This window comes from Canis lupus, chromosome X, assembly GCF_011100685.1.
Source record: "Canis lupus familiaris isolate Mischka breed German Shepherd chromosome X, alternate assembly UU_Cfam_GSD_1.0, whole genome shotgun sequence".
Lineage (NCBI taxonomy): Eukaryota > Metazoa > Chordata > Mammalia > Carnivora > Canidae > Canis > Canis lupus.
In genome coordinates this window covers 124,496,692-124,523,503 of record NC_049260.1, presented here as the reverse complement: position 1 = coordinate 124,523,503, position 26,812 = coordinate 124,496,692, and the positions used below count along the sequence as shown (strand labels likewise).

Here is a 26,812-nt window from a genome sequence, read left to right as displayed (position 1 = left end):
GTTGTATAAGAAAACAGCACAAAGTGTGTGTTACCTTTGAGCAAAAAGTTATTAGATACAACTTTAAAAGCATAATCTATAAAGGAAAAAATAATAAATTGGACTATCACAATTCAAAACATTTACTCTGTGACAAGTACTGTTAAGAGAATGAAAAGAAAAGCCACAGACTTGGAGAAAATTTTTGCACACCACGTATCTGAGTAAAGACTTGTATTCAGAATATATAAAGACTTCTTAAAACATAAGAAAACAGGGGCACCTTGAATGTTTGCCTTCGGCTCAGGTTGTGATCCCAGGTCCTGAGATCGAGTCCCACATCAGGCTCCCCACAGGGAGCCTGCTCCTCCCTCTGCCTGGGTCTCTGCCTCTCTCTCTCTGGGTCTCTCATGAATAAATACATAAAACCTTTTATTTTTTTTAATTAAATTTTTATTTATTTATGATAGTCACACACAGAGAGAGAGAGAGAGGCAGAGACACAGGCAGAGGGAGAAGCAGGCTCCATGCACCGGGAGCCCGACGTGGGATTCGATCCCGGGTCTCCAGGATCGCGCCCTGGGCCAAAGGCAGGCGCCAAACCACTGCGCCACCCAGGGATCCCTACATAAAACCTTTTAAAAATAAAATTAAAAACTTAAGAAAACAGGGGGCACCTGGATGGCTCCATCATTTGAGCATCTTGCTCTTGATTTCAGCTCAGTTGTTATCTCAGGGTTGTGATGTTGAACCCTGCATCAGGCTCTGTGCTAACCATGGAGCCTGCTTGGTATTCTCTCTCTTCCACTTTCTCTGCCCTTCCCCCATCCCATTCCCTCCCCTCTACTCCATCCCTCACTCTGTCTCTAAAAATAAGAAAACAACCCAGTTTTTAAGAGTGGAAAGATATGAACAGACACTTCATTAAAAGGATATTAGTATGGCAACTAAGTATATGAAAAGATGCTCAACATCATTTTCATTAGGTGAATGCAAATTAAAGCCAAAACAAGATATCATACACACCATCAAAATGACCAAAATCCCCCCAAAAAACCTGACGATACTAATTCTGGCAGAGATACAGAGCAACGGAAACTCCTTTGCGTTGGCAGTTTCTTATAAAATTAAACAGACTTACCAGCGGTTGCACTCCTAGATATTTAACCAACTGATTTATAGACTTATGTCCACAGCAAAAACCCACACATGAATAACAGCTTTATTTATACTTGTCAAAAATGGGAAGTTGCCAAGATATCCTTCAAAAGGCTAATTAATAAACTGTAGTATAACCATACAATGGAATACTACTCATCAATTAAAAAGGAGTGAGTTATTAATTCACACAAGAGCATGAATCTTAAATGCATTTTGCTAAGTGAAAGAAGCCTGACCATCAAAAGCTACATACTGAATGATTTCATTCATATAACATTCTGTTAAATGGAAAACTATAGGGACAAAAAAATAAATCAGTGGTTGCCAGGGGTTTGGGAGGAGGTAGTGTAACAGTGGTTTTTATAGGGTAGTAGAACCAATCTCTAACATGGGATTTCTTTTTTTTAGGATGGTAGATGCAATCTGTATGGCAATGTAGTAGCAATAACTGTATGTGAGGAGAAAAACCTATAGAACTTTATAGCAAACAGTAAAAGTATATATATTTAGATGTATACAAAATTTTAAAAATCTACCAGGAGGTCAGATCTGACAGCAGAATGCAGCCCATGATAAATGAATCCAACTGCATTACAAATACAGAACTATTGAAGGGAATGGAGGGAAAGGTGCTGGCATACATAGCATTGGAAAACTGTTTTGACTGGAAATCATAAGGCTGAAGACAAAAGGAACTATTCATAAACACTACACTCTAGTTTTTAAAGTTGTTTCTTATATGAATACAGACTCATAATTCTAAAACTGCTATGTATGTATACTGGGATTAAACACATAGGAGTATAGCAGATAGTGTGAGCCAGGTTTCTCAACATCAGAGTATGGTTACAAATAAGCATAGGGGAAATTTTAGGATGAATCACGTGGTTCAGGATTACAGTTGGAGACATCAATATGAACTCATGGTTAACTTAATATAGATACAGATGTATACATACATAAATAATTGTACCTATGTTTTTTCACATGGGTCAGTATATTTCCCAGCTCTGTCCACTGCAAAAACCTAGAAGCAGTGATACCCCAGTAGCAGTGAGTACACTCAGTGACCAGATCTTGATTTCTAATACTATTCTGCAATAAAAGGAACTAAGGAACTCTATTTCTCCTGGGAGAAATGACTTATTCTAGGTGTGGGTCAGGGAAAATACAAGATGAGCCTGGAAAATCTTGAAGTGCCAGAAAGTAAGGAAGTGCTAAAAAAAAAAAAAAAAAAGTGAGAGACAATGTTAAAGAGACACAGGAGCCAAGTAAAAGTGTTGCCAATGGACAAAGCTGGAACAATTTGAGCAAGAAAATAAATAATATAGTATTGGATTATAACCCAAAATATAAAATAAATATCCATGAGCCCATGTTGATATAAATAAATGATTGAATAAATGGGGAGAGTAGAGACAACCCCCCCCTACAGGAGAATTCCAAATATTCCAAATCATTTATGTAGTTATTTCCCCTCCCCCCAGTTGGAAGTGGGTCTTAACTCCCCAGTCCTAGCATGTAGATTGCATTTAGTGATTCGCTCTCAAAAAATGGGATATGAAAGTAGAGGGAATAACTTTAAGTAGGGAAACCTGGCAAACTCTACCTTGGCCAGGTATTAAAGGTTAATATCATCTGTAATAAGTCCTATTAATAGGATCTACCATTGATATGATGTGCTGAGAAGGACACTTAACTTCTGTAGCCATTCTACCAAAAACCTATCCTATAGGTCATACTATAATCCCATTTTAACCATGAGAAAATCATCATACAAATCCAAATTGAGTAACACTCTTACAAAATGCCTGACCAGTATGTCTCAAAACTGTCAAGATCATAAAAACAAGGAAAATGACAGCCCACAGAAGCCTAAGGAGCCTTGATGACTAAATGTAATGTGAGTCCTAGTTGTAATTCTGAAATATAAAAAGGACATTAAGGGAAAACTAATAAAATTCAAATAAAGTACGATATTTTATTAATGAATAATGTCTTGATATTCATTAATTGTGACAAATGTACCATACAAATATAAGATAATAATAGGGGAAACTGGGTGTGGGCTATATGGGAGCTTTTTGCAACTTTTCTGTGAATTTAAAACCATTCTAAAACTTAAAACAGGTTTATTAAGAGGAAATTGGAGAAGGTAGTGGAAACATCAAGCCCTAAGTTTCACTGTGAAAAGAAATACTGGTTTTAGAATACTAGAGGCAGTCATTGGCTTTATCATTTACCTTTTGAGGATCCCATGCCTGATAGTGTAGAGTGTGGTCTGGTTTTTTCAAACTAGGACAACCAGTATTCATAAATTTATACCCTTTATTGAAACTTGCTCCTGACTATCAGGAGTCAGGCCATCTGATTTATAGATGATTCTAAAACAAGAGTTTTTGAAAAAGCTTATTTTATACACATATATTATATGGAGAAACAAATGTTTTTATTAAATGTTTCACTGACCAAAATAATTTTAAAGAAATAAATGTCACTTATATCTTTCAGGAAAAATAATTGTAGCAGGTGATCTGTAAATGACTTTAGAAGCTTATTTTAGTAATTTAAATAAATTCACTTTTTTGGTTTGTAAAAAAAAAAAAAAAGAAAGGGAATACAAATGACCAGAGGTGGTAATGGGGAGGGACACATAGAACATTGTTTTCAGATGGGGGTAAATTACCACCTGTTTGCTGATAAGAATGATCCAGTAGGGAGGGAAATTTTGATAAAGCAAAAGAGGAAGATGGAGGAATTTCAGAAGTATAGTACTTGTGTAAGAGAGAAGAGAAAGGATCTAATCCATAAATGGAAGTGTTGGCCTTGGTTGAGTACCCAGATATTTCAATCATAGTAACCGGAAGGAAGGTAGTATATATGGGCACAAATGCAAGTAAGTGGGTGATGTGTGGATTCTCTTCTAATTGCTTCCATATTCTCTTTGAAGGAGTAAGAAAGGTCATTAGTTGAAAATGGGAAGGGAAAGGCGGTGCTAGCAGTTTGAGGAGATAGGAGATGAGTGTCTTACCAGTATACTAAAGCATCATCTTGCCCTGCTGATGGTCCAAAATGTAGAATAGTCTTTCCTTTTTTTAAGATTTTATTTGTTCATGAGAGAGAGAGAGAGAGAGAGAGGCAGAGACCGAGGCAGAGGGAGCAGCAGGCTCCATGCAGGGGGCCCGATGCGGGACTCGATCCCAGGACCCCAGGGTCACGCCCTGGGCTGAAGGCAGCGCTAAACCGCTGAGCTCCTTGGGCTGCCCAACACTCTTTCCAAAATAGAATGTAATTTGAGGATTCTGAGCTCAAAACTCTCTTTATAGATTTTAGGTAAATCTATAAAAAAACTAATATAACTCAACACCCAAAAAGCATATAGTCCAGTTAAGGAATGGGCAGAAAGTTTTGTCATCTGTACTCGAAGCAGGAAAGGCAGACATGCCTTCGTTTTCATTCCTCTGGGGACGGAACCACCTCGCCCCCCGGATGCACAGCAAAGAAGGGAAGGAAAGGTGCGTCCCTGCGAGCGGGTGACCTGAGGCGAGCTGACGGGGCGTGTGCGCAGGAACAGAGCTAGGCGAGTCACAGCAGGAGCAGCTGGAGATCTGCCCCGGGGCGCGGAGGTCAAGTTACAGAAACGACTGACTGTGATGTTACAGACCGAGACCCAGGACAGGTGACGACAGAGCGGTGTTAACACCAGAGACGCAGGGGGAGGAAGGCAACAGAGGCACCGGGCAGGTGCCGACGTTCAACGCTGGTGATTCAAACCAGAAGAGACCTCCACGCCTGTTTGGAGGAGAAACCTGGTATTTCCTTCATGGGAAGCAAGCGCCAAAGGGAAAAGAGTTTTGCCTTCAGCTTTGACAGAAGGATATGTGCATTTTCCAGACGTGCATCCTGCCCCGTGGCTCGTCCAGCCCCAGCCCCAAGACATTCTGGGAGTCTCGAGGACTACACGGGGCCCGTTGGTGCAGAAACAGCACCCCTCATCTCCCCCCGACCCCCCCGTTCCTCCTGGCTCCAGTTCCCATCAGGCCTGGAAAGTCACTTGGACGCTAATGAAGCTCCACACATGTTCACACAGTTTGATTTGATTTAAATTAGTTCAGTATTTATCATCCACCAAGAAAAAGCTGATCAAACTTTCTGAGCTCTGCAGCAGTGAGTCTGAGCTGTGTCTCCTTGCCGGTAGAAGCCCGCCTGCAGAAAGCAAAGAACTCAGCGCGTCTTGCCGGACGGCCACCGTCCACCACACCCCCTGGGGTCTGCCCAGGTGTCCACCGGCACAGCGAGGGCCAGGAAGGAGCCGGGAGCCGAGACAGGGCCTGCGGGGGGGAAGGGGGCTTGGCGGTTGGCTGCGCTTGGCCTGGTTCATCATACTGAGATTTGACGCAGGCAGGGAGCAGGAACACGGGCCAGCATGGGGGCCGCGGGAGGGCCGGAGAGTGACGAGGCCACGAAACGCCCTCAGGGACGTCCGAACTGTGTCCTGGGCGGGGAGGGTGACGCTGGAGCCCCCCTCCAGCTGCGTGGGCGGGTGACAGATTTAACGAGCAACAGCCTAGGCCCTCGCCTCGATAAGCCAGGTTTTCCTGCCACAATGTGTAGGAAGATTCTAGAAGACAAACGCTGTGAGGGCAGAGATGTTTGTGTGCTTCACCAATCTGTGCCCCTAGGTTAGGCAATAGTAGGCATTCAATAAAGGTCTGTTGAACGCATAACAGAGCAAAAAAAAAAAAAAAAAAGAAAGAAAGAAAGCAATGGGCAGAAGACATGAATGGACATTTTTTCCAAAGAATACATACAGATGGCCAACAGACACATGAAAAGATGCTCCACATCACTCATCATCAGAAGTTCCTCAGAAAGTTAAAAATAGAAGTACCCTAAGACTCAGCAATTGCACTACTGGGTATTTACCCAAAGGATGCAAAACTACAGATTTGAAGGGACACATGCACCCTGATGTTTATAGCAATATTATCAACAAGAGCCAAATTATGGAAAGAGTACAAACGTCCATCAGTTGATAAATGGATAAAGTACAGGTGATGTACACACACACACACACACACACACACACACACACACAATGGAATACTACCCAGCCATCAAAAAGAATGAAATCTTGCCCTTTGCAAGGACGTGAATGGAGCTAGATTGGATTATGGTGAACAGAAATAGTCAGAGAAAGACAAAAACCATGTGACTTCACTCATATGTGGAATTTAAGAAACAAAACAGATGAACATAGGGGAGGGGGAAAGAGAGAGAGATGGAGACAAACTATAAGAGACTCTGAACTCTACAGAGCAACCGAGGGCTGATGGAGGGAGGTGGGTGGGGGCTGGGGGCTGGATGGGTGATGGGGATTAAGGGGGGCACTTGTTATGATGAGCACTGGTGATGTACGTAAGTGATGAGTCACTGAATTCTACTCCTGAAACCAATATCAGACTGTTAACTAAGTAGAATTTAAATAAAAACTCTTAAAAAAATAAGGCTGTCATATTAATACAAAAAAAATCTCTTTATAGAGGCCACTGTTAAAGATGGTGATTGCCTAAATATGATAGAATAAAGGAGTAGAAATGGAGACGTCATGTAGATTTTAGAAAGATTTAGGAGAAAAAAAATAAGATTTAGGAAGTGAAATCAGCAAACTTTGGTGACTGATTAAATGTAGATTATGACAAAGATGAGACAAGATGAATCCCGAGTTTCTTTTCTGTATATTTCATTTTGGCCTAGTTACTAAACATTTGTGTACTATCAATTTTATGTATAGCTGACAACTTCTAGGGAACCAAGATGTAAGATGTGGTATCCCAAGAAATATAGAATACTAAATAAACATAAGAAGCATGAATACCTTATGCCATATACAAATGCATATTAAGTTGTTACCTACAGGCAGCCCCTGTGGTTCAGTGGTTTAGCGCCACCTTCAGCCCAGGGCCGGATCCCGGACACCCGGGATCCTGTCCCGCGTTGGGCTCCCTGCATGGAGCCTGCTTCTCCCTCCACCTGTGTCTCTGCCTCGCTCTCTCTCTCTCTCATGAATAAATGAGTAAAATCTAAAAATAAAAAAGCTCCTTATAGGTTGAAAAAACTTGTTACCTGCCAAATACATAATTTCAAAGAAAATGTAGGATTGTTCAAGGAAGCTTCCTTGAATAAATGAATTTTTAGCTAGACTTTGAAGGAAAAAATCGTCATTTAATCAGGGGAGCTTACGGGATACCTGGGTGGATCAGTAGTTGAGTGTCTACCTTCAGCTCAGGGCATGATCTCAGGGTCCTAGGATCGAGTCCCGCATCAGGCTCCCTGCAGGGAGCCTGCTTCTCCCCCTGCCTGTGTCTCTGCCTCTCTCTCTGTCTCTGTGTTGCTCATGAATAAATAAATAAAATCTTTTTAAAAATTAGAAGAACTTATAATTTCAAGGAGGACAATGGCAAGTGCAAAGTCAAGAATGAACTCAGTCATGGAAAGAAGAGTTACATATGACTGCTTACTGGGCCAGATAGTAAATATTTCAGGCTTTATGGGTCATGCAAAATCTATGTTTCATGGTCTTCTTTGTTTTGTTTTTGTTTTATAACATTTTATTTTATTTTTGTTTTGTTTTATGACATTTTTAAAATGTAAAAGCTGTTCTTATCTTGCAAGCTATACAAAAAATAGGACATGGCTCTATTTGACCCATAGGCTGTTTGTCAAATCCTGGATTAGTTCAGTGTAATGAACAATCTGAATTAAGTTAATCACTTTTGTCACTCCTAGGGCAGGGTTCTCAATATTTTTAGGTTACGAATCCCGTAGGAATTGTGTTGAAAGCTATGGATCCTGTCCATGGAAAAATGTAGGACTACTACTTACACACAATTTTTTTAAAGATTTTTTATTTATTTATTCATGAGAGAGAGAGACAGAGAGAGAAAGAGGCAGAGACCCAGGCAGAGGGAGAAGCAAGCTCCATGCAGGGAGCCCGACGTGGGACTCGATCCCAGGTCTCCAGGAACAGGCCCTGGGCTGAAGGTGGCGCTAAACCACTGAGCCACCTGGGCCGCCCTACAAACACAATTTTACATATTATTCCATAGATCCTGTAGTTCAAGAATTTGTCACTTAATTTTGGTTTTTTATATTGTTTACAAAACAATTAAGTTTTTATTTTCGTATAGACGGATTTATCTTTTATGAATTTTGTATCATATTAAAATGTCCATTCCTACCCCAAGATTGTCATTGTATAATAGTTTTTTTTAAGATTTTATTTATTTGAAAGAGAGAGGGGAAAAAAGAGAGGATATAAGCAGGGGAGAGGCAGAGGGGGAAGCAGACTCCCTGCTCAGCAAGGAGCCCAAATCAGTGCTCCATCCCAGGACCCTGAGATCATGACCTGAGCCTAAGGTAGATGCTTAACCGACTGAGCCACCCCAATGTGTAATAGTTTTATTTTTTATATTTCATTTATTTTAATATTTCATTTTTATTTAAATTTTACTTAAAATATAGTCTAATGTTAGTTTCAAGAGCAGAATTTCGTGATTCATCTTTTATATAGCACACTCAGTACTCATCACAAGTGCCCTCCTTAGTACCCATCATCCATCCATCCCATCCCCTACCCACCTCCCCTCCATCAACCCTGAGTTTCTTCTCTATAGTTAAGAGTCTCTTATGCTTTGTCTCTCTTTTTTTCCCTTTCCCTTATGTTCATCTTTTTTGTTTCTTAAATTCCACATGAGTGAAATCATATGGTATTTGTCTTTCTCTGACAGATTTCTTTCAGTTAGCATGATATACTCTAGTTCCATCCATGTCATTGCAAAGATTTCATTCTTTTTTATGGCTGACTGCTATTCCGTCATATGTATATACCACCTCTTCTTTATCCCTTCATCCATTGATGGACTCTGGTCTCTTTCCATAATTTGGCTGTTGCTGATAATGCTGCTATAAACATCAAGGTGCATGTGCCCCTTTGAATTAGTATTTTTGTTTTCTTTAGGTAAATACCAGTAGTACAATTGCTGGGTCAGGGGTTATTCTATTTTTAACTTTTTGAGGAATCTCCATACTGTTTTGACCTATTCATCTTACTTTTTGATTCACTGTAGCTTTATATGTAATATTTTTTATTTTTAGTAAGACAGTTCCCCCATGACTTTATTTTTCTTCAAAATTATAAGTTTATTAATTCTGAATGGGAAATTTTATTTTATTTTATTTTTTTTAATTTTTTATTTATTTATGATAGGCACACAGTGAGAGAGAGAGAGAGAGGCAGAGACACAGGCAGAGGGAGAAGCAGGCTCCATGCACCGGAAGCCCGACGTGGGATTCGATCCCGGGTCTCCAGGATCGCGCCCTGGGCCAAAGGCAGGCGCCAAACCGCTGCGCCACCCAGGGATCCCTGAATGGGAAATTTTAGAATTAGTCTGTCCAGTACATGAAAATTTCTATGGGAATTTGGATTGGAAGTACATGGAATTTTGTGGATTAATTTGTGGGAAAATTTGTATCTTTTCATTATTGAATCTGCCCATGTTTGAGCATATTTCTCCATTCAGATTTCCTCAAGCCCTTCAGGATTAGTTTTATAGATTTCTCTATAGCAGTCTTCCACATAATTTTTTATTCCGAGGCATATTACAGCTTTCATTCCTCTTAGAAGTTTAATCTCATTTGTATTTACCTTTCCTGAGTGAGTAACCTGGTATAATAGGAGAGTCTTTGATTTTTGTTAACTTTTTATTTTAGTATGACTTCAAACTAACAAAAAAGTTGCAACAGTAGTACAACTACCTCTTTTATCTTTTATATTCTCTATCCACCTGTATTTCCTTTTAAAATACTTCACTGGTTTTATTTTCCAAATCTAGAACTCTGATCTGTTTTGAGTTTATCTTGGAGACCTGGCGACTATGTGAGGCATAGATGCAATTGTATCTTTTTTCCAAATGGCTATCTAGTTGTTATTTTAAAATTCCTATTTTCGCCAGTGATTATAGCTGTCAGTTTATTAGATACCAAATTTCTATATGCATTTAGGTATATTTTGGACATTTTATATTATTTTTTATTTATTTTTATTTTTTAAAAAAATTTTATTTATTCATGAGAGACAGAGAGAGAGAGAGAGAGAGAGAGAGAGGCAGAGACACAGGCAGAGGGAGAAGCAGGCTCCATGCAGGGAGCCCAACGTGGGACTCCATCCCAGGACTCCAGGATCACGCTCTGGGCTGAAGGCAGGTGCTAAACCTCTAAGCCACCCAGGGATCCCAACATTTTATATTCTTTTGTTGTTTTATATGCTATTCCTATCCTAGCATCTTACTGTTTTAATCGTAGAAGTTCTACAGTATCTTTTATATTTGGTAGGGGACTAGTGTTCCCCTTAGTACTCTTGTTTGTTTCTTGGTAGAAGACTTTTTGAAGAAAGTTTTCTGACTACTAATTGTTCTTAAGTTTTCCTAAATAAATATTTATTTATCTCTATAACATAAACAGTGCAAAATAATATAACAAATAATATAAAAGAATCCCTTTCCCTAGAACTGCAATATGCTAACACCGTGATGCGCTTTGATTATGTCTGGCTTCGAGACCACTGCCGCTCAGCATCATGCTACAACTCTAAGACTCACCAGCGCAGCCTGGATACTGCCAGTGTGGATTTATGCATCAAGCCAAAAACCATTCGTCTGGATGAGACCACACTCTTTTTCACTTGTGAGTAGACAAGAGACTTGGTCTTGGCTGGGGTACTCTTCTAAAGAACAATTATTTTTGCAAAACCTGGTTTGTCCTGTTCTAAAGTAGGGTATTCTATTTTTTATTGAGGTATAATTAACATACACTGTTTTATTAGTTTCGGGTGTATGACATTGATTTAACAATTCTAACCTTTACTCAGTGCTCACAATAAGTGTAGTCACCATCTATGACCATGCAATGCTATTATGATATTATTGACTGTATATTCCCTATATAATACCTTTCATCTCTGTGACTTAATTTTATAACTGGAAGTTTGTGCCTCTTAATCCCCTTCACCTATTATATCCCTCCTCCCCTGCCCCCACCAAAAGCCACCATTTTGCTTTTATTTAAGGTTCTGGTTTTTGGTTTGTTCACTTGTTTTATTTTTTAGATTCCACATATAAATGGAATCATGTGGTATTTGTCTTTCTGTCTGACTTCTTTCACTTAACAGATACCTTCTAGGTCCATCCATGTTTTTGCAAATGGCAAGATCTCATTCTTTTTTTATGGCTGATTAATATTCCATTGTGTGTATAAACCACATCTTCTTTATCCATTCATCTATTTAAGGTCACTTGAGTTGCTTCCATATCTTGACTATTGTAAAGCTGCACTAAACATAAGGGTGCATATATCTTTTCAAATTAGTGTTTTCTATCCTTTCCCCTTTATTCCCTTTCACTATTTTTTATATTCTCCAAGAGAGAAAATGAGTGGGAAATATCAGAGAGGGAGACAGAACATGAGAGACTCCTAACTCTGGGAAACTAACAAGGGGTGGTAGAAAGGGAGGAGGGCGGGGGTGGGGGTAACTGGGTGATGGGCACTGAGGGGGGCACTTGACAGGATGAGCGCTGGGTGTTATGCTATATGTTGGCAAACTGAACTCCAATAAAAATAAATTTTAAAAAATTAGTGTTTTCTTTGGGTATTTACCCAATACTGGAATTATTGGATCATATGGTATTTCTAATTTAATTTTTAAAAAGATTTTTTTTTTTTTTCATGAAAGACACACAGAGAGAGGCAGAGACATAGGCAGAGGGAGAAGTAGGTTCACTGTGAGGAGCCCGATGTGGGACTTGATCCCAGGACCCCGAGCTGAAGGCAGATGCTCAACTGCTGAGCCACCCAGGCAACATCCCTCTATTTTTATTTTTTGAGGAACCTCCATACTATTTTCCACAGTGACTGCACAAATTAACATTCCCACCCACAGTGCATAAGTGATCCCTTTTCTCCACATTCTTAACAATTTGTTATTTCTTGTCTTTCTGATATTAGGCATTCTCATGTGTAAGGTGACACCTCATTGTGGTTTTGATTTGCATTTCCCTAATAATAAGTGATGTTGAGCATCTTTCCATGTGTTTGTTGGCTGTCTGATGTCTTGTTTGGAAAAATGTTTATTTGAGTTCTCTGCCCATTTTTAATCAGATTGTTTTTTTTTCTATGTTGAGTGGGTGCAAGTTCTTAATATATTTTGGATATTAACCCCTTATTGGATCTATCATTTATAAATATCTTCTCTTATTTATTGGATTGCCTTTTTGTTTTATTGATGGTTTCCTTTGCTGTGCAGAAGCTTTTTATCTTGATGAAATCACAATAGTTTATTTTTGCTTTTGTTTCCCTTGCCTCAGGATACATATCTACGAAGAAGTTGCTACATCTGATGTCAAAAAAGTTATTGCCAAGATTGGTATAGTTTCAGGTCTCACATTTATGTCTTTCATTCATTCTGAGTTTATATTTGTGCCTGGTGTAAAAGAATGTTCCAGTTTCGTTCTTCTGCATGTGGCTGTCCAGTTTCCCCAACACCATTAATTGAAGAGATTGTCTTTTTCCCAGTGGATATTCTTTCCTTCTTTGTCGAATATTAGCTGACCATATACTTGTGGGTCCATTTCTGGGTTTTCTATTCTGTTCCATTGATCTATGTGTCTGTTTTTGTACCAGGACTACACCATTTTGATTACTATGGCATTGTAGTATATATCAAAATCTGGAATGGTGATGCCTCCAGGTTTGCTCTTCTTTCTCAGGGTTGCTTTGGCTATTCAGGGTCTTTTGTGGTTTCATACGAATTTTAGGATTATTTGTTCTAGTTCTGTGAAAAATGCTGTTGGTATTTTGGTAGAGATTGCATTCAATCTGTAGATTGGTTTGGGTAGTGTGAACATTTTAACAATATTAGTTCTTCCAATGCATAAGTATTGGATTTCTTTCCATTTTTTTTGTGTTGTCTTCAACTTCTTTCATGAATGTCTTATACTTTTCAGGTATAGGTTTCTCATATCCTTGGTCAAATTCATTTCTAGGTATTCCATTCTTTTTGGTTCAGTTTTAAATGGGATTGTTTTCTTCATTTTTTCCTGCTACATTATTAGTGTATAGATATACAACAGATTTCTGTATATTAATTTTGTTTCCTCCAACTATTGGGTCTATTTACTGAATAAATACATTTTTTTTCTTTATGATTAATTTATTTATTCATGAGAGACAGAGACTGAGAGAGAGAGGCAGAGACATAGGCAGGGAGAGGGAGAAGGGAGAAGGAGAGGGAGAGAGAGAAGTAGTGGACTCAATCCTAGATCCCAGGATCATGACCTGAGCCAAAGGCAGGCGCCCAACCACTGAGCCACCCAGGTGTCCCTGAATAAACACATTTCTTTGCAACTTCCTGTGAATGTATAATTCTTCCAAAATAGGTTAAAAGAAAAAAGCATTGGAGGAAAAAATATTTAAAATCAATATGTTTGACTAGTGATTTCTCTACAGTAAAAAAAAGTACATGCCATAGAAAGTTTTATTAAAAAATGACTCACTTGGTAAGATATTTGAGAAATGTATGACAAAGACTAGAAACTATTGACATATAAAGTGTTATTGCCATTTTGTAAAGAAAAGCACCAATATTTTTGGCTGTACAGTGTCAGTCACAACTGTTCAACTCTTCAGTTCTTCAGTAGTAGGGTGAAAGCAGACATGGACAATAAGTAACCAAGTGTGTGTCATGTGTTCCAAAACAGGTGTCACAAAGACAACTGCCAGGCAGATTTGGCCCATGGGCAATAGTTTGGTAATCCTTGCATTTAAAAAACATATGCCTATACAGTGGCCAACAGATACATGAAAAGATGCTCGACATCAGTCATCCTCAGGAAAATACAGGGGATCCCTGGGTGGCTCAGCAGTTTAGTGCCTTTGGCCCAGGGCGCGATCCTGGAGTCCTGGGATCGAGTCCCACGTCAGACTCCCGCATGGAGCCTGCTTCTCCCTCCTCCTGTGTCTCTGCCTCTCTTTCTCTCTCTCTCTTTCTCTATCACAAATAAATAAATAAATCTTTAAAAAAAAAGAAAAGAAAATACAACTCAAAACCACAATGAGATCCCACCTCACACCTGTGAGAGTGGGTAAAATCAACAAGTCAGGAAACAACAGGTGTTGGTGAGGATGTGAAGAAAGGGGGACCCTCTTGTACTGTGTGGGTGGGGGCACAGGCTGGTGCAGCCGCTCTGGAGAACAGCATAGAGGGTCCTCAAGAAGTTACAAATAGAACTACCTTATGATCCAGCAGTTGTACTTTGGGTATTTACCCAAAGGATACAAAAATACTCATTCAAAAGGCAAATGAACCCCAATATTTGTAGCAGCATTATCAGCAACAGCCAAATTATGGAAAGAGCCCAAATGTCCATTGACTGATGAATGGATAAGAAGAATGGAATATTACTCAGCCATCAAAAAGAATGACATCTTACCATTTGCAACAACATGGTTAGAGGTAGAGAGTATTTTGCTAAGCAAAATAAGTCCGTCAGAGAAAGAAAATACCATATGATTTCACTCATACGTGAAATTTAAGAAACAAAACAGATGAACATGGGGAAGGGAAAAACAAAAAGAGAAGCAAACCATAAAAGAGACTCTTAACTATATAGTACAAACTGAGAGTTGCTGGAGTGCAAGTGGTGGGGAAATGGATTAAATGGGTGATGAGCATTAAGGAGAGCATTTGTTGTGATGAGCACTGGGTGATGTATGGAAGTGTACAACCACTGTATTGTACACCTGAAACTAATATTTAACTGTATGATAACTAACTGGAATTTAAATAAAAACTTGAAACAAAAAATAATAAAAATAAAAGACATATGTCTAACAAATATAAATCTCTAACAAATGTTAGTAGCGTTATTAGTAAGTGAATTACTTAGAATTATTATAACAATAGAATTCTACTTGCCAATCTGGAAAAATATATATATATTTTTAAAAATAAGAATACTTAATTTTGAAGGGCACACACATATTTTTGGAGACAACGAAAATTGGTATAGACTTCCTAATAAAGTAATTTAGTTAAATCCATCAAGGCTCTTAAAAGTTTCTATCTTTGAATTTAACAATCCTACCTTCTTGAGAAGATTATCAGAAATATAGAAAAATGGGGCACCTGAGAGTCTCAGTCATTTGAGCGCCTGCCTCTTGGTTTCCACTCAGGGTGATCTCAGGGTGGTGAGATCGAGCCCCACATGGGGCTTTCTGTTCACTGCAGAATCTGCTTCAGGTTCTCTGTCTCCCTCTGCCCTTCTCCCCACTTGCATGCTCTCTCTCTCTAAAAAATCCATCTTTAAAAAATGAAAAAAATATAGACAAGGATGGTCACTATTAAATAATAAGGAAATTTTTAAAAATAAGACTACATGCTCCAGAAGAACAGACTGGTTAGGTAAATCTTGGTAGTCTTATTCTGCAAATTATATTAATTAATTTTTATGAAGATTTAATTTTTTTAAGTTTTAATTTAAATTCCAGTTAGTTAACATAGAGTGTAATATTAGATTCTGGTGTAGAATTTAGTGATTCAACACTTGCATACAACACCTGGTGCTCATCACTAGTGCCCTCCTTAATACTTAGCCCCTATTTCACCCATCCCCACTCTGGTAACCATCTGTTTGTTTTCTATAGTTAAGAGTCTGTGAATTTAAGAAAACAAACAATTGTAGGTGAAGATTTAATTTTTTAATGATGAAGTGACTCCATATATTAAGTGACAAAGGCAGGCTACAAACATATATATATATGTACTATATTTATATAAAATAAAAGAATGCATGGGGAAAAAGTGGAAGGAATGATGCCAAGCTATTAATAATGGTTTCATCTGTGTGGTAGAATGGTATATAAAAGTGATTTTTTTTAGAATAAGTGGATCCTTTTTTTAATAATAAATTTATTTTTTATTGGTGTTTAATTTGCCAACATACAGAATAACACCCAGTGCTCATCCCGTCAAGTGCCCCCCTCAGTGCCCGTCACCCATTCACCCCCAACCCCGGCCCTCCTCCCCTTCCACCACTCCTAGTTTGTTTCCCAGAGTTAGGAGTCTTTATGTTCTGTCTCCCTTTCTGATATTTCCTACCCATTTCTTCGCCCTTCCCTTCTATTCCCTTTCACTATTATTTATATTCCCCAAATAAATGAGAACACATAATGTGTGTCCTTCTCCGATTCACTTACTTCACTCAGCATAATACCCTCCAGTTCCATCCACGTTGAAGCAAATTGTGGGTATTTGTCGTTTCTAATGGCTGAGGAATATTCCATTGTACACGTAAACCACATCTTCTTTATCCATTCATCTTTCGATGGACACCGAGGCTCCTTCCACAGTTTGGCTATTGTGGACATTGCTGCCAGAAACATCAGGGTGCAGGTGTCCCGGTGTTTCATTACATCTGTATCTTTGGGGTAAATCCCCAGCAGTGCAATTGCTGGGTCGTAGGGTAGGTCTATTTTTAACTGTTTGAGGAACCTCCACAGAGTTTTCCAGAGTGGCTGCACCATTTCACATTCCCACCAACAGTGTAAGAGGGTTCCCTTTTCTCCTCATCCTCTCCAACATTTGTGGTTTCCTGCCTTGTTAATTTTCCCCCATTCTCACTGGTGTGAGGTGGTTTTGATTTGTATTTCCCTGATGGCAAGTGATGCAGAGCATTTTCTCATGTGCGTGTTGGCCATGTCTATGTCTTCCTCTGTGAGATTTCTGTTCATGTCTTTTGCCCATTTCATGATTGGATTGTTTGTTTCTTTGGTGTTGAGTTTAATAAGTTCTTTATAGATCTTGGAAACTAGCCCTTTATCTGATATGTCATTTGCAAATATCTTCTCCCATCCTGTAGGTTGTCTTTTAGTTTTGTTGACTGTATCCTTTGCTGTGCAAAAGCTTCTTATCTTGATGAAGTCCCAATAGTTCATTTTTGCTTTTGTTTCTTTTGCCTTCGTGGATGTATCTTGCAAGAAGTTACTGTGGCCGAGTTCAAAAAGGGTGTTGCCTGTGTTCTCCTCTAGGATTTTGATGGAATCTTGTCTCACATTTAGATCTTTCATCCATTTTGAGTTTATCTTTGTGTCTGGTGTAAGAGAGTGGTCTAGTTTCATTCTTCTGCATGTGGATGTCCAATTTTCCCAGCACCATTTATTGAAGAGACTGTCTTTCTTCCAGTGGATAGTCTTTCCTCCTTTATCGAATATTAGTTGACTATAAAGTTCAGGGTCCACTTCTGGATTCTCTATTCTGTTCCATTGATCCATGTGTCTGTTTTTGTGCCAGGACCACACTGTCTTGTTGACCACAGCTTTGTAGTACAACCTGAAATCTGGCATTGTGATGCCCCCAGCTATGGTTTTCTTTTTTAAAATTCCGCTGGCTATTCGGGGTCTTTTCTGATTCCACACAAATCTTAAAATAATTTGTTCTAACTCTCTGAAGAAAGTCCATGGTATTTTGATAGGGATTGCATTAAACGTGTAAATTGCCCTGGGTAACATTGACATTTTCACAATATTAATTCTTTTTAATAAGGCTGGCTCCCCGCGGAGCCGCCGCCGGAGCCCCTCTGAGCTGCTCCGCAGCCCTTAGGGAGCTCGGCGCACTCTCCCGGGGCGCAGGTTGCTCTGTTACTGTCCCAGGGAACCCGAGGGCATCCTCGCCCTCCTGGGTCCTGCTCCACCTCCCCGCGAGTCCCTTTCCGCCCGGGAAGGTCGGTGCAGCTCCTGCTTCTCCGGGACGGGGCTCTCCTGTCCTGGGGACACTCGCCCCGGCCTTAGCCCGGCTCCTCGGGGACCCCTCCCCCTTGGAGGCCTTTTGTTTCTTTATTTCTTTTTCCCCGTCTTCCTACCTGATAGAAGCGCAAACTCTTCTCACTGTAGCATTCCAGCTGTTCTCTCTTTAAATCTCAGACCGAATTCATAGATTTTCAGGATGATTGGAAGGTTATCTAGGTAATTTGGTGGGGACAGGTGACTTGGGGACCCTGCTCTTTCGCCATCTTGCCCCGCCCTCTATAAGTGATTTTTAAATTTTTCCTCATACTGGAGTGCCTGGGTGGCTCAGTTGGTTACATGTCCGACTCTTGATTTTGGCTCAGTGGTGAGATCAAACCCCACATCAGGTTGGTGGAGAGTCTGCTTGAGATTCTCTCTTTCCCAATCCCTCAGCTCCTCCCACCACTTGTACACACACTCTCTCTGTCTCTCTCTAAAATAAATAAATAAATCTTTTTTAAAAACTTCCTCACACTTTTTCAAGCTTTCCAAATTCTTTGATGCTTTTATTGTCAAGAAGTAGGAAGCCAAAACAGATACAGAGAAACAGAGACAGAGAAGTAAAAAGAAATGAAAGAAGAAGATAAGATGCCAGCAAAGCCTTTCACTCTCCTTGCTATATCCTTTGCTTATCCTGAAGACTTTCTAAAGCATTTTTGAGGGGCTGGTGTTTTTTTTTTAACTTTTTGGGTTTTTTGGCACAGTAGGCAAAGTCAAGAAATCACTTTATCATGTTATATTATGGTCAAACTGCCCTAATTCATTTATTCTCTTCTAGTTGGTGAGATTTATTTGTTCATTAATTAATTTATTACTTTCATACTACTCACCCTACAAATATTTCTGTCTCAGGAACATTCTAGGCATTTATTTTAATTTCATTTCATAAACAATACAGCATCTGGTAATTGGTTGTTTTTTTTTTTTGGTAATTGGTTGTTAAAAATAATATTCTTAACCAGTAAATTATTGGCAGTAATTATAACTATTATTTTAATGCCTTTTATTTTTCCGTTTAAAGGGCCAGATGGTCATGTAACTAAATATGATTTGGATTGGCTGGTGAGAAACAGCTATGAAGGGCAGAAACAAAAGGTCATCCAACCTAGAATCTTATGGAATGCTGAAATCTATCAGCAAGCCCAAGTTCCATCTGTAGATTTCCAGAGCTTCTTAGAAACCAATGAGGGATTGAAGAACTTTCTGCAAAACTTTCTGCTGTATGGAATTGCATTTGTAGAAAATGTCCCTCCCACTCAAGAACACACAGAGAAGTTGGCAGAAAGGATCAGCTTGATCAGGTAATTTATGAGTTTATAATATCTACAGTAATTAATTTGAAGAGCATTAACACCAGGAAAATAATTTTACAGGGTATGGTCACTGTTTTTAATCCAGAATATTTTGTGTCCTGAATAAGGGGATTCCCATTTATAGTACTTTATTTGAAGCCCAGATTTCTAATCTTTAAAACACTTACATGTTAAATATGATGAAGACTTCAGAGTCATTGGTATATTTTTTGAGCCTAGTGGTACTCAAAGTGGCAGGAATCATTATAAACTAGAAATATCACTAACTTTGAGTAAACAGAACCAGGTAGTAGTCTAAATTCTACCATCCAACAATTGTGTGAACATTGACAACTCCATTACATACACACCTGTACCCTCCACCTCCACCTCCACCCACTGGCCTCAACTTTCCCATCTCATAAGAGGATTAAATAAGATGGAGTCTAAAGATCATCTAGTTTTGACCTATTATGATCTCTAAGGCTTGATTCAGAGACTAGCTGTTAATAATACTGCCTTACACTATATAGCATTTAACCAATATATTCACACCCATTATTTTCTTTTGATCCTTATAGAAATTCTGATGAGTGCATATTTTATCCCCTATTCTGCTGATGAGCCACTTGAGACATATAATAAGTAAGTGGCTTGCCCAGGATTGCTCTGCTAGTAAGAAGTAGAATTGGGATTCAGCAGAGGAGCTAAGATGGTAGTGTCATAGGAGAACCCTAGGCTTACTTCGTCCCTTAAACAGAGCCAATTAACTATCAAATCATTCTGAATACCCAAGAAATTGACCTGAGGATGATAGAACAAACTGCACAAGTAGGAGAGAAGAGAGGCCACATAGAGGAAGGCAAGGAGTGCAAAGACATGGTCTGGGGGAGAAACCCATGAGTGCTATGGAAGGGAGGGAACCCTCGTTGCAGAGAAAGGCAAGAGAGAGTGGAGCACATAGGGATGAGCAAAAGGGGAACACTTTCCCAAAGCCATTGGCTGGGAAAAAAGAGTGGCTGATTTTCATGAGGTTTTGCAACCAGCTGGGCTCAAAGACTGGTTTTAGAGATCCATGGGTTTGGCTGAGATAGAGACCTGAGGGTATTACTCCTGGTGAGAAGGCAGGCAAGTAACCCCAGGGCAAACAGTGCAATCTGAGGATTGCCTAAGGCACACAGGGAGATAATGTTCAGTCTTCTCTGGGGACAAAAGTGCCCACAGGCACCATCAGCATAGGTCCAGAGACACTTGCTGAAGCCAGCTAACTCAGACACTGGCTGTTTAGCCTGTTTTGTTCCAAATTCCATGCCCCTGTGCTGTGGCATGACTGCCCTTCTGGATCAAACCTGCATCAGTCCCAGCATAGTGAGACCATCCCCCAGAAGACCAGGTCAGGTCCCCACCACACCAGACCCCCAAAGATTAGAGTTTTAAAAGTCATCAGGCTTGGCTGATATAGAGTCCAAAGTGCACTGTGCTGCTCCAGGCAGGCAAACAACCCAGAGACAGTGTAAAAACACCGATCTGAAAAATGCTTAGAAGACATGAGGGGAAATTATTCACTCTTCTGGGAGTGCTTCCCTGAGAGCAGCAAGCACAGACTCCCTTCTCCAGGGACAGAGGAGCTGGCTGGCACCATTTCCCTCCCCTACCCCTCAGCATAAACCGACTTAAGTAAACAGCAAAATGCCCACGCTGGCTGCCTGACCTGCTTGCCCAAAGTCCCACTCCACTGCACTCTGCTGGTATTTCTTTTCTCTTGCAAACGTGTCTAAGGACCAGATCAGCAGGCCCCCTCACCAGAAGACCAGTAGAAACCCCTGCATACACCACATCTACCAACCATAGAGTTCTGCAAGGCTTCAGTATTAGTGGAAGTGGTATCAGGTCTCATTTAACAAGTAGACAAGAGCATAGCTACATAAAGCTCACTGTGCTCTGGCCAAGTTCTAAACACTGTGGACTACAGACAAGGAAAAACTCTGCAGAGGACTAAACTGAGGGAAAGAGTAGCCAAAACACAGTAGCAGAGTGCACACAGCACGTACAAGAGACATTCCCTGGAGCACCCAGCCCTGGACACTGTATGACCTCTTCTTCATAAAGCCATTACTCTCAAGAGCAGGAAACATAACAGGCTTTCCTAACACAGTGAAGAATATAAAGACATAGACAAAATGCCAAGATGGAGGAATTCATCCCCAAAAAGGAACAAGAAAAGTTCACAGCCAGAGATCCAAGTGAAACAGATATAAGTAACATGCCTAATGGAGAATATAAAACAACAATCATAAGGATACTCACTAGGTTTGAGAAAAGAATAGAAGACTTCAAGGAGGCCCTTGCTACAGAGATAAAAGAGTTAAAAAACAACCAATCACAAATGAAAAATGCAATAACAGATTAAAAACTGGATGTGATGACCATAAATATGTAAGAAGCAGAGGAATGAATAATGATATAAAAGTCAAAATAATGGGGCACCTGGATGACTCAGGTGGTTAAAAATCAGACTCTTCATTTTGGATCAGGTCATGATCTCAGGGTCATGAGATTGAGCCCTGCATCAGGCTCTTCACTGGGAATGGAGCCTACTTAAGACTTTCTCTCTCCCACTCCCTAAGCCCCTCTCCCCATTCTCTCTCTCTCTCTCTCTCTGCCCTCTAAAAATATTTTTAAAAGAACACAAAATAATGGAAAATAATAGAGCTGAACCAAATGGAGAAAGAATTATGGAACAGGAGAATAGACTTAGGGATCTCAGTGACTCCATCAAATGTAATAATATCTGTATCATAGGAGTCCAGAAGAAGAGAGAAAGGGGGGCAGAAGAGGAAATAGTAGCTGAAATTTTCTCTAATCTGGGGAAAGAAACAGATATTCAAATCCAGAAGGTGTATAGAACTCCCATTAAAATCAAGAAAAGCAGACAACACCAAGGCATAGTGGAGTTAAATTTGGACAATCTAGTGATAAAGAAAAGATCCTAAAAGCAGCAAGACAAAAGGAGCCTTTACTTACAAAGGAAGATCCATAACATTAGCTGCAGACCTCTCCACAGAAACTTGGCAAGCCAGGAGTACCATGATATATTCAAAGTACTGAATGGAAAAATCCGCAGCCAAGAATACTCTCCCCAGCAAGGCTATCATTCAGAATAGGAGAGATAGTTTCTCAAACAAAACTAAAGAGATTGTAGCCACTAAATCAGCCCTGCAAGAAATATCACAGAAGACTCTCTTAGTAGAAAGGAGAGACCAAATGTGACAAAGACAAGAAAGGATCAGAGAAAATCTCCAGAAACAATGACAATACAAGTAATAAAATGGCAATAAATACATATCTATCGGGCAGCCCCGGTGGCGCAGCGGTTTAGCGCCGCCTGCAACCCAGGGCATGATCCTGGAGACCCTGGATCGAGTCCCACGTCGGGCTCTCTGCGTGGAGCCTGCTTCTCCCTCTGCCTGTGTCTCTGCCTCTCTCTCTCTCTCTCTCTCTCTCTCTCTCTCTCTCTGTGTGTGTGTCTCTCATGAATAAATAAATAAAATCTTTTAAAAAAATACATATCTATCAATAATTACCCTGAATGTAAATGCACTAAGTAAACAATCAAAAGAAACAGAGTGTCTGAATGCATAAAAGACCCATCTATATGCTGCCTACAAGACTCATTTTAGACCTAAAGATACCTGCAGATTGAAAGCAAGGGGATGAAAAACAATTTATTGTGCTAACGACGTGAAAGAAAGGTGGAGTAGCAGTACTTATATCACACAAAATACATTCTAAACCAAAGATTGTAACAACAGATGAAGAAGGTGCTGTATCGTAGTACAGGGGACTATCCAACAAGAAGATCTAACAATTCTACAATCATAGTAGGGGACTTTTTAGCTCCCCACTTAGAGCAATGACCAGATCATCTGAACAGAAAACCAACAAGGAAACCATGGCTTTGAATGACACGCTGGACCAGATGGACCTCGCAGATATATCCAGAGCATTCCATCCTAAAGCAGCAGAATACACATTCATTTCGAGTACACATGGGACATTCTCCAGAACAGATCACATACTGGGTCACAAAGAACGTCTCAACAAGTACTAAAATATTGGGGTCATACCGTGCCTGTTATCTGACCACAACACTGTGAAACTGGAAGTCAAACACAAGAAAAAAAAACTTGGGAAGACCACAAATACATGCAGGTCAAACAACATGGTACTAGGCAATGAATGGGTCAACTGGGAAATTAAAGAAGAAATTTTTAAGCATACATGGAAACAAATGAAAATGAAAACACAGTAGTCTAAAACCTTTCAGATAGGGTAAAAGTGGTCCTAAGATGGAAGTATATTGCATTACAGGCCTACCTTAACAAGCAAGAAAAATCTCAAAGAAACAACCTAACCCCTAAAGGAGCTAGAAAAAGAACAACAAATGAAGTGTAACACCAGCAGAAGAAGGTAAATAAGAGATTAGAACAGGAATAAATGATACGATAACTAAAACAACAGTAGAAGAGATCAATGAAACAGGAGCTGGTTATGTGAAAAAAAAGTAATACAATTGATAAACCCCAGCCAGACTTAAAAAGAAAAGTCCCAAATAAATAAAATCACAAATGAGAGAGGAAAAATCACAACCAGCACCACAGAAATGCAAACAATTCTAAGAGAATAATATGAAAAATTATATGCCAACCCATTGGACAACCTGGAAGACATGGATAAATTACAAATAGAAACACATAACCTACCAAAACAGAAAAAAGAAGAAATAGAAAATTTGAACAGACAGATAACCAGCAAAGAATGTAAATCAGTCATCAAAATCTCCAAACAAACAAAAGGCCAGGGCCAGATGGCTTTACAGGGGAATTCTTCCAAACATTAAAAAAAAAGAGTTAATGCCTGTTGTTCTCAAACTATTGCAAAAAATAGAAATGGAGGGAAAACTTCCAAAGTCATTCTAAGAGGCCAGCATTACCCTCAATCCAAAGCCAGACAGACTCCAGTAAAAACAGAATAGAGGCCAATATCCCTGATGCACATGGATGCAGAAGTTCTCAACAAGATACCAGCAAATCAAATCCAACAGTACATTGAAAGAATCATTCACCAGGATCAAGTGGGATGTATTCCTGCGCCACAAGGGTGGATCGATATTCACAGATCAATCAGTGTGATACACTACATGCATAAAAGACAGGATAGCACCCATGGGATCCTCTCAATAGATGCAGAAAAGGGATTTGACAAAGCACAACATCTATTCCAGATAGAAACCCTCAACAAAGTAGGGATAGAGGAAACACACCCCATCATAATAAAGGCCATATACAGAAACCCGCAGCAAATCTCATCCTCAATGGGGAAAAACTGAGAGCTTTTCCTCTAATTTCAGGAATAAGGATGCCCACTCTCACCGCTGTTATTTAACATAGTGCTGGAAGTCCCAGGCTCAGCAGTCAGACAATAAAAAGAAATAAAAGGTACCCAAATCAGGAAGGAAGAAGTCATACTTTCACTATTTGTAGATGATATGATGCTATATATAGAAAACCCAAAAGATTCCACAGAAGAATTGCTAGAACTGATACATGAATTTAGTAAAATTGCAGAATACAAAATCATTGTACAGAAATCTGTTGTATTTCTATACAGTAATGATGAAGCAGCAGAAAGAGAAGTCAAGGAATCAATTCTATTTATAACTGCACCAAAAACTGTAAGATGCCTAGGAATAAACCTGACCAAACATGTAAATGATCTGTATTCTGAAAACTATAAAACACAGATGAAAGAAATTGAAGATGGCACAAAGAGATGGAGAAACATTCCATGCTTGTGGATTGGAGGAACAAATATTTTTAAAATGTCTATATTACCCAAAGCAGCCTACACATTTAATGCAATCCCTATCAATATACCACCCACTTTTTTGACAGAGCTATAAATAAACAATCCTAAAATGTGTGTGGAATCATGAAAGACTTTGAACAGCCAAAGCAATCTTGAAAAAGAAAAACAAACCTGAGGGCATCACAATGCCGGATTTCAAGTTGTACTACAAAGCTGTGATCATCAAGACAGTGTGGTTCTGACCCAAAAACAGACACATATATCCATAGAACAGAATAGAGAATCCAGAAATGGACCCTCAACTCTATGGTCAACTAATATTCAACAAAGCAGGAAAGAATCTCCACTGGATAAAAGACAGTCTCTTCAACAAATGGTGTTGAGAAAACTGGACCATTCTCTTACACCACACACAAAGATACACTCAGAATGGATGAAAGATCTAAATGTGAGACCTGAAACCATCAAAATCCTAGAGGAGGGTAGCCCAGGTGCCTCAGCGGTTTAGCGCCGCCTTCAGCCCAGGATGTGATCTTGGAGACCCGAGATCGAGTCCTATGTCGGGCTCCCTGCGTGGAGCCTGCATTTCCCTCTGCCTGTGTCTCTGCCTCTCTGTGTGTGTGTGTCTCTCATGAATAAATAAATAAAAATCTTTTTTTAAAAAGAAAATCCTAGAGGAGAACACAGGCAGCAACTTCTGTGACCTCAGCCGCAGCAACTTCTTATTAGACACCTTGGCAGAGACAAGGGAAACAAAAGCAAAAATCAGCTATTGAGACTTCAAGATAAAAAGTGTCTGCACAGGAAGGAAACAACAAAACTAAAAGGCAGCCTTCAGAATGGGAAAAGACATTTCCAAATGATATCTCTGATAGAGGCTTAGTATCCAAAATCCTCAAAGAATTGTCAAACTCAACACCCAAAAAAACAAATAATCCAGTTAAAAATGGGCAGAAAACATGAATAGACATTTTTCCAAAGATGACATCCAGATGGTCAACAGACACCTGACAAGATGCTCCACATCACTGATCATCAGGGAGATGCAGATCAAATGCACAATGAGATCCCACCTCACACCTGTCAGAATGGCTAAAATCAACAAGTCAGGAGACAACGGGTGTTGGTGAGGATGTGGAGAAAGGAGAATCTTCTTATACTGTTGGTAGGAATGTAAGCTGGTGCAGCCGCTCTGGAGAACAGTGTGGAGGCTCCTCAAGGAGTTAAAATAGAACTACCCTATGACCCAGCAATTGCACTACTAAGTACTTACAATTCAAAGAAATACATATACCCCAATGTTTATAGTAGCATTATCAGTAACAGCCAAATTATGGAAAGAGCCCCAAAAATCTATTGATGAATGAATAAAAACATGTCAGATACACACACACACACACACACACAATGGAATATTACTCAGCTATAAAAAAGAATGAAATCATGCCATTTACAATGATGTGGATGGATCTAGAGAGTATTATACTTAGTGAAATAAGTCAGTGAGAGAAAGACAAATACCATATGATTTCTCTCATATGTGGAATTTAAGAAACAAAACACATGAGAAAAGGAAAAGAGGGAGAGAGGCTGACCAAGAAATAGACTCTTAACTA

At 39.6% G+C, this 26,812-nt stretch overlaps 1 protein-coding gene across 5 annotated transcripts in view; it reads left to right on the top strand.

Annotated features, from left to right (window-relative positions):
* TMLHE (trimethyllysine hydroxylase, epsilon) overlaps positions 1 to 26,812 on the top strand; it is a 116,243-nt gene that overhangs the window by 37,888 nt on the left and 51,543 nt on the right. For all 5 annotated transcript variants that reach the window (XM_038588759.1, XM_038588758.1, XM_038588757.1 and 2 more), the window contains 2 exons: positions 10,708 to 10,884; positions 19,058 to 19,337. In XM_038588759.1, the coding sequence (XP_038444687.1) occupies positions 10,708 to 10,884; positions 19,058 to 19,337 (457 nt within the window). The remainder of the gene's footprint in view (positions 1 to 10,707; positions 10,885 to 19,057; positions 19,338 to 26,812) is intronic.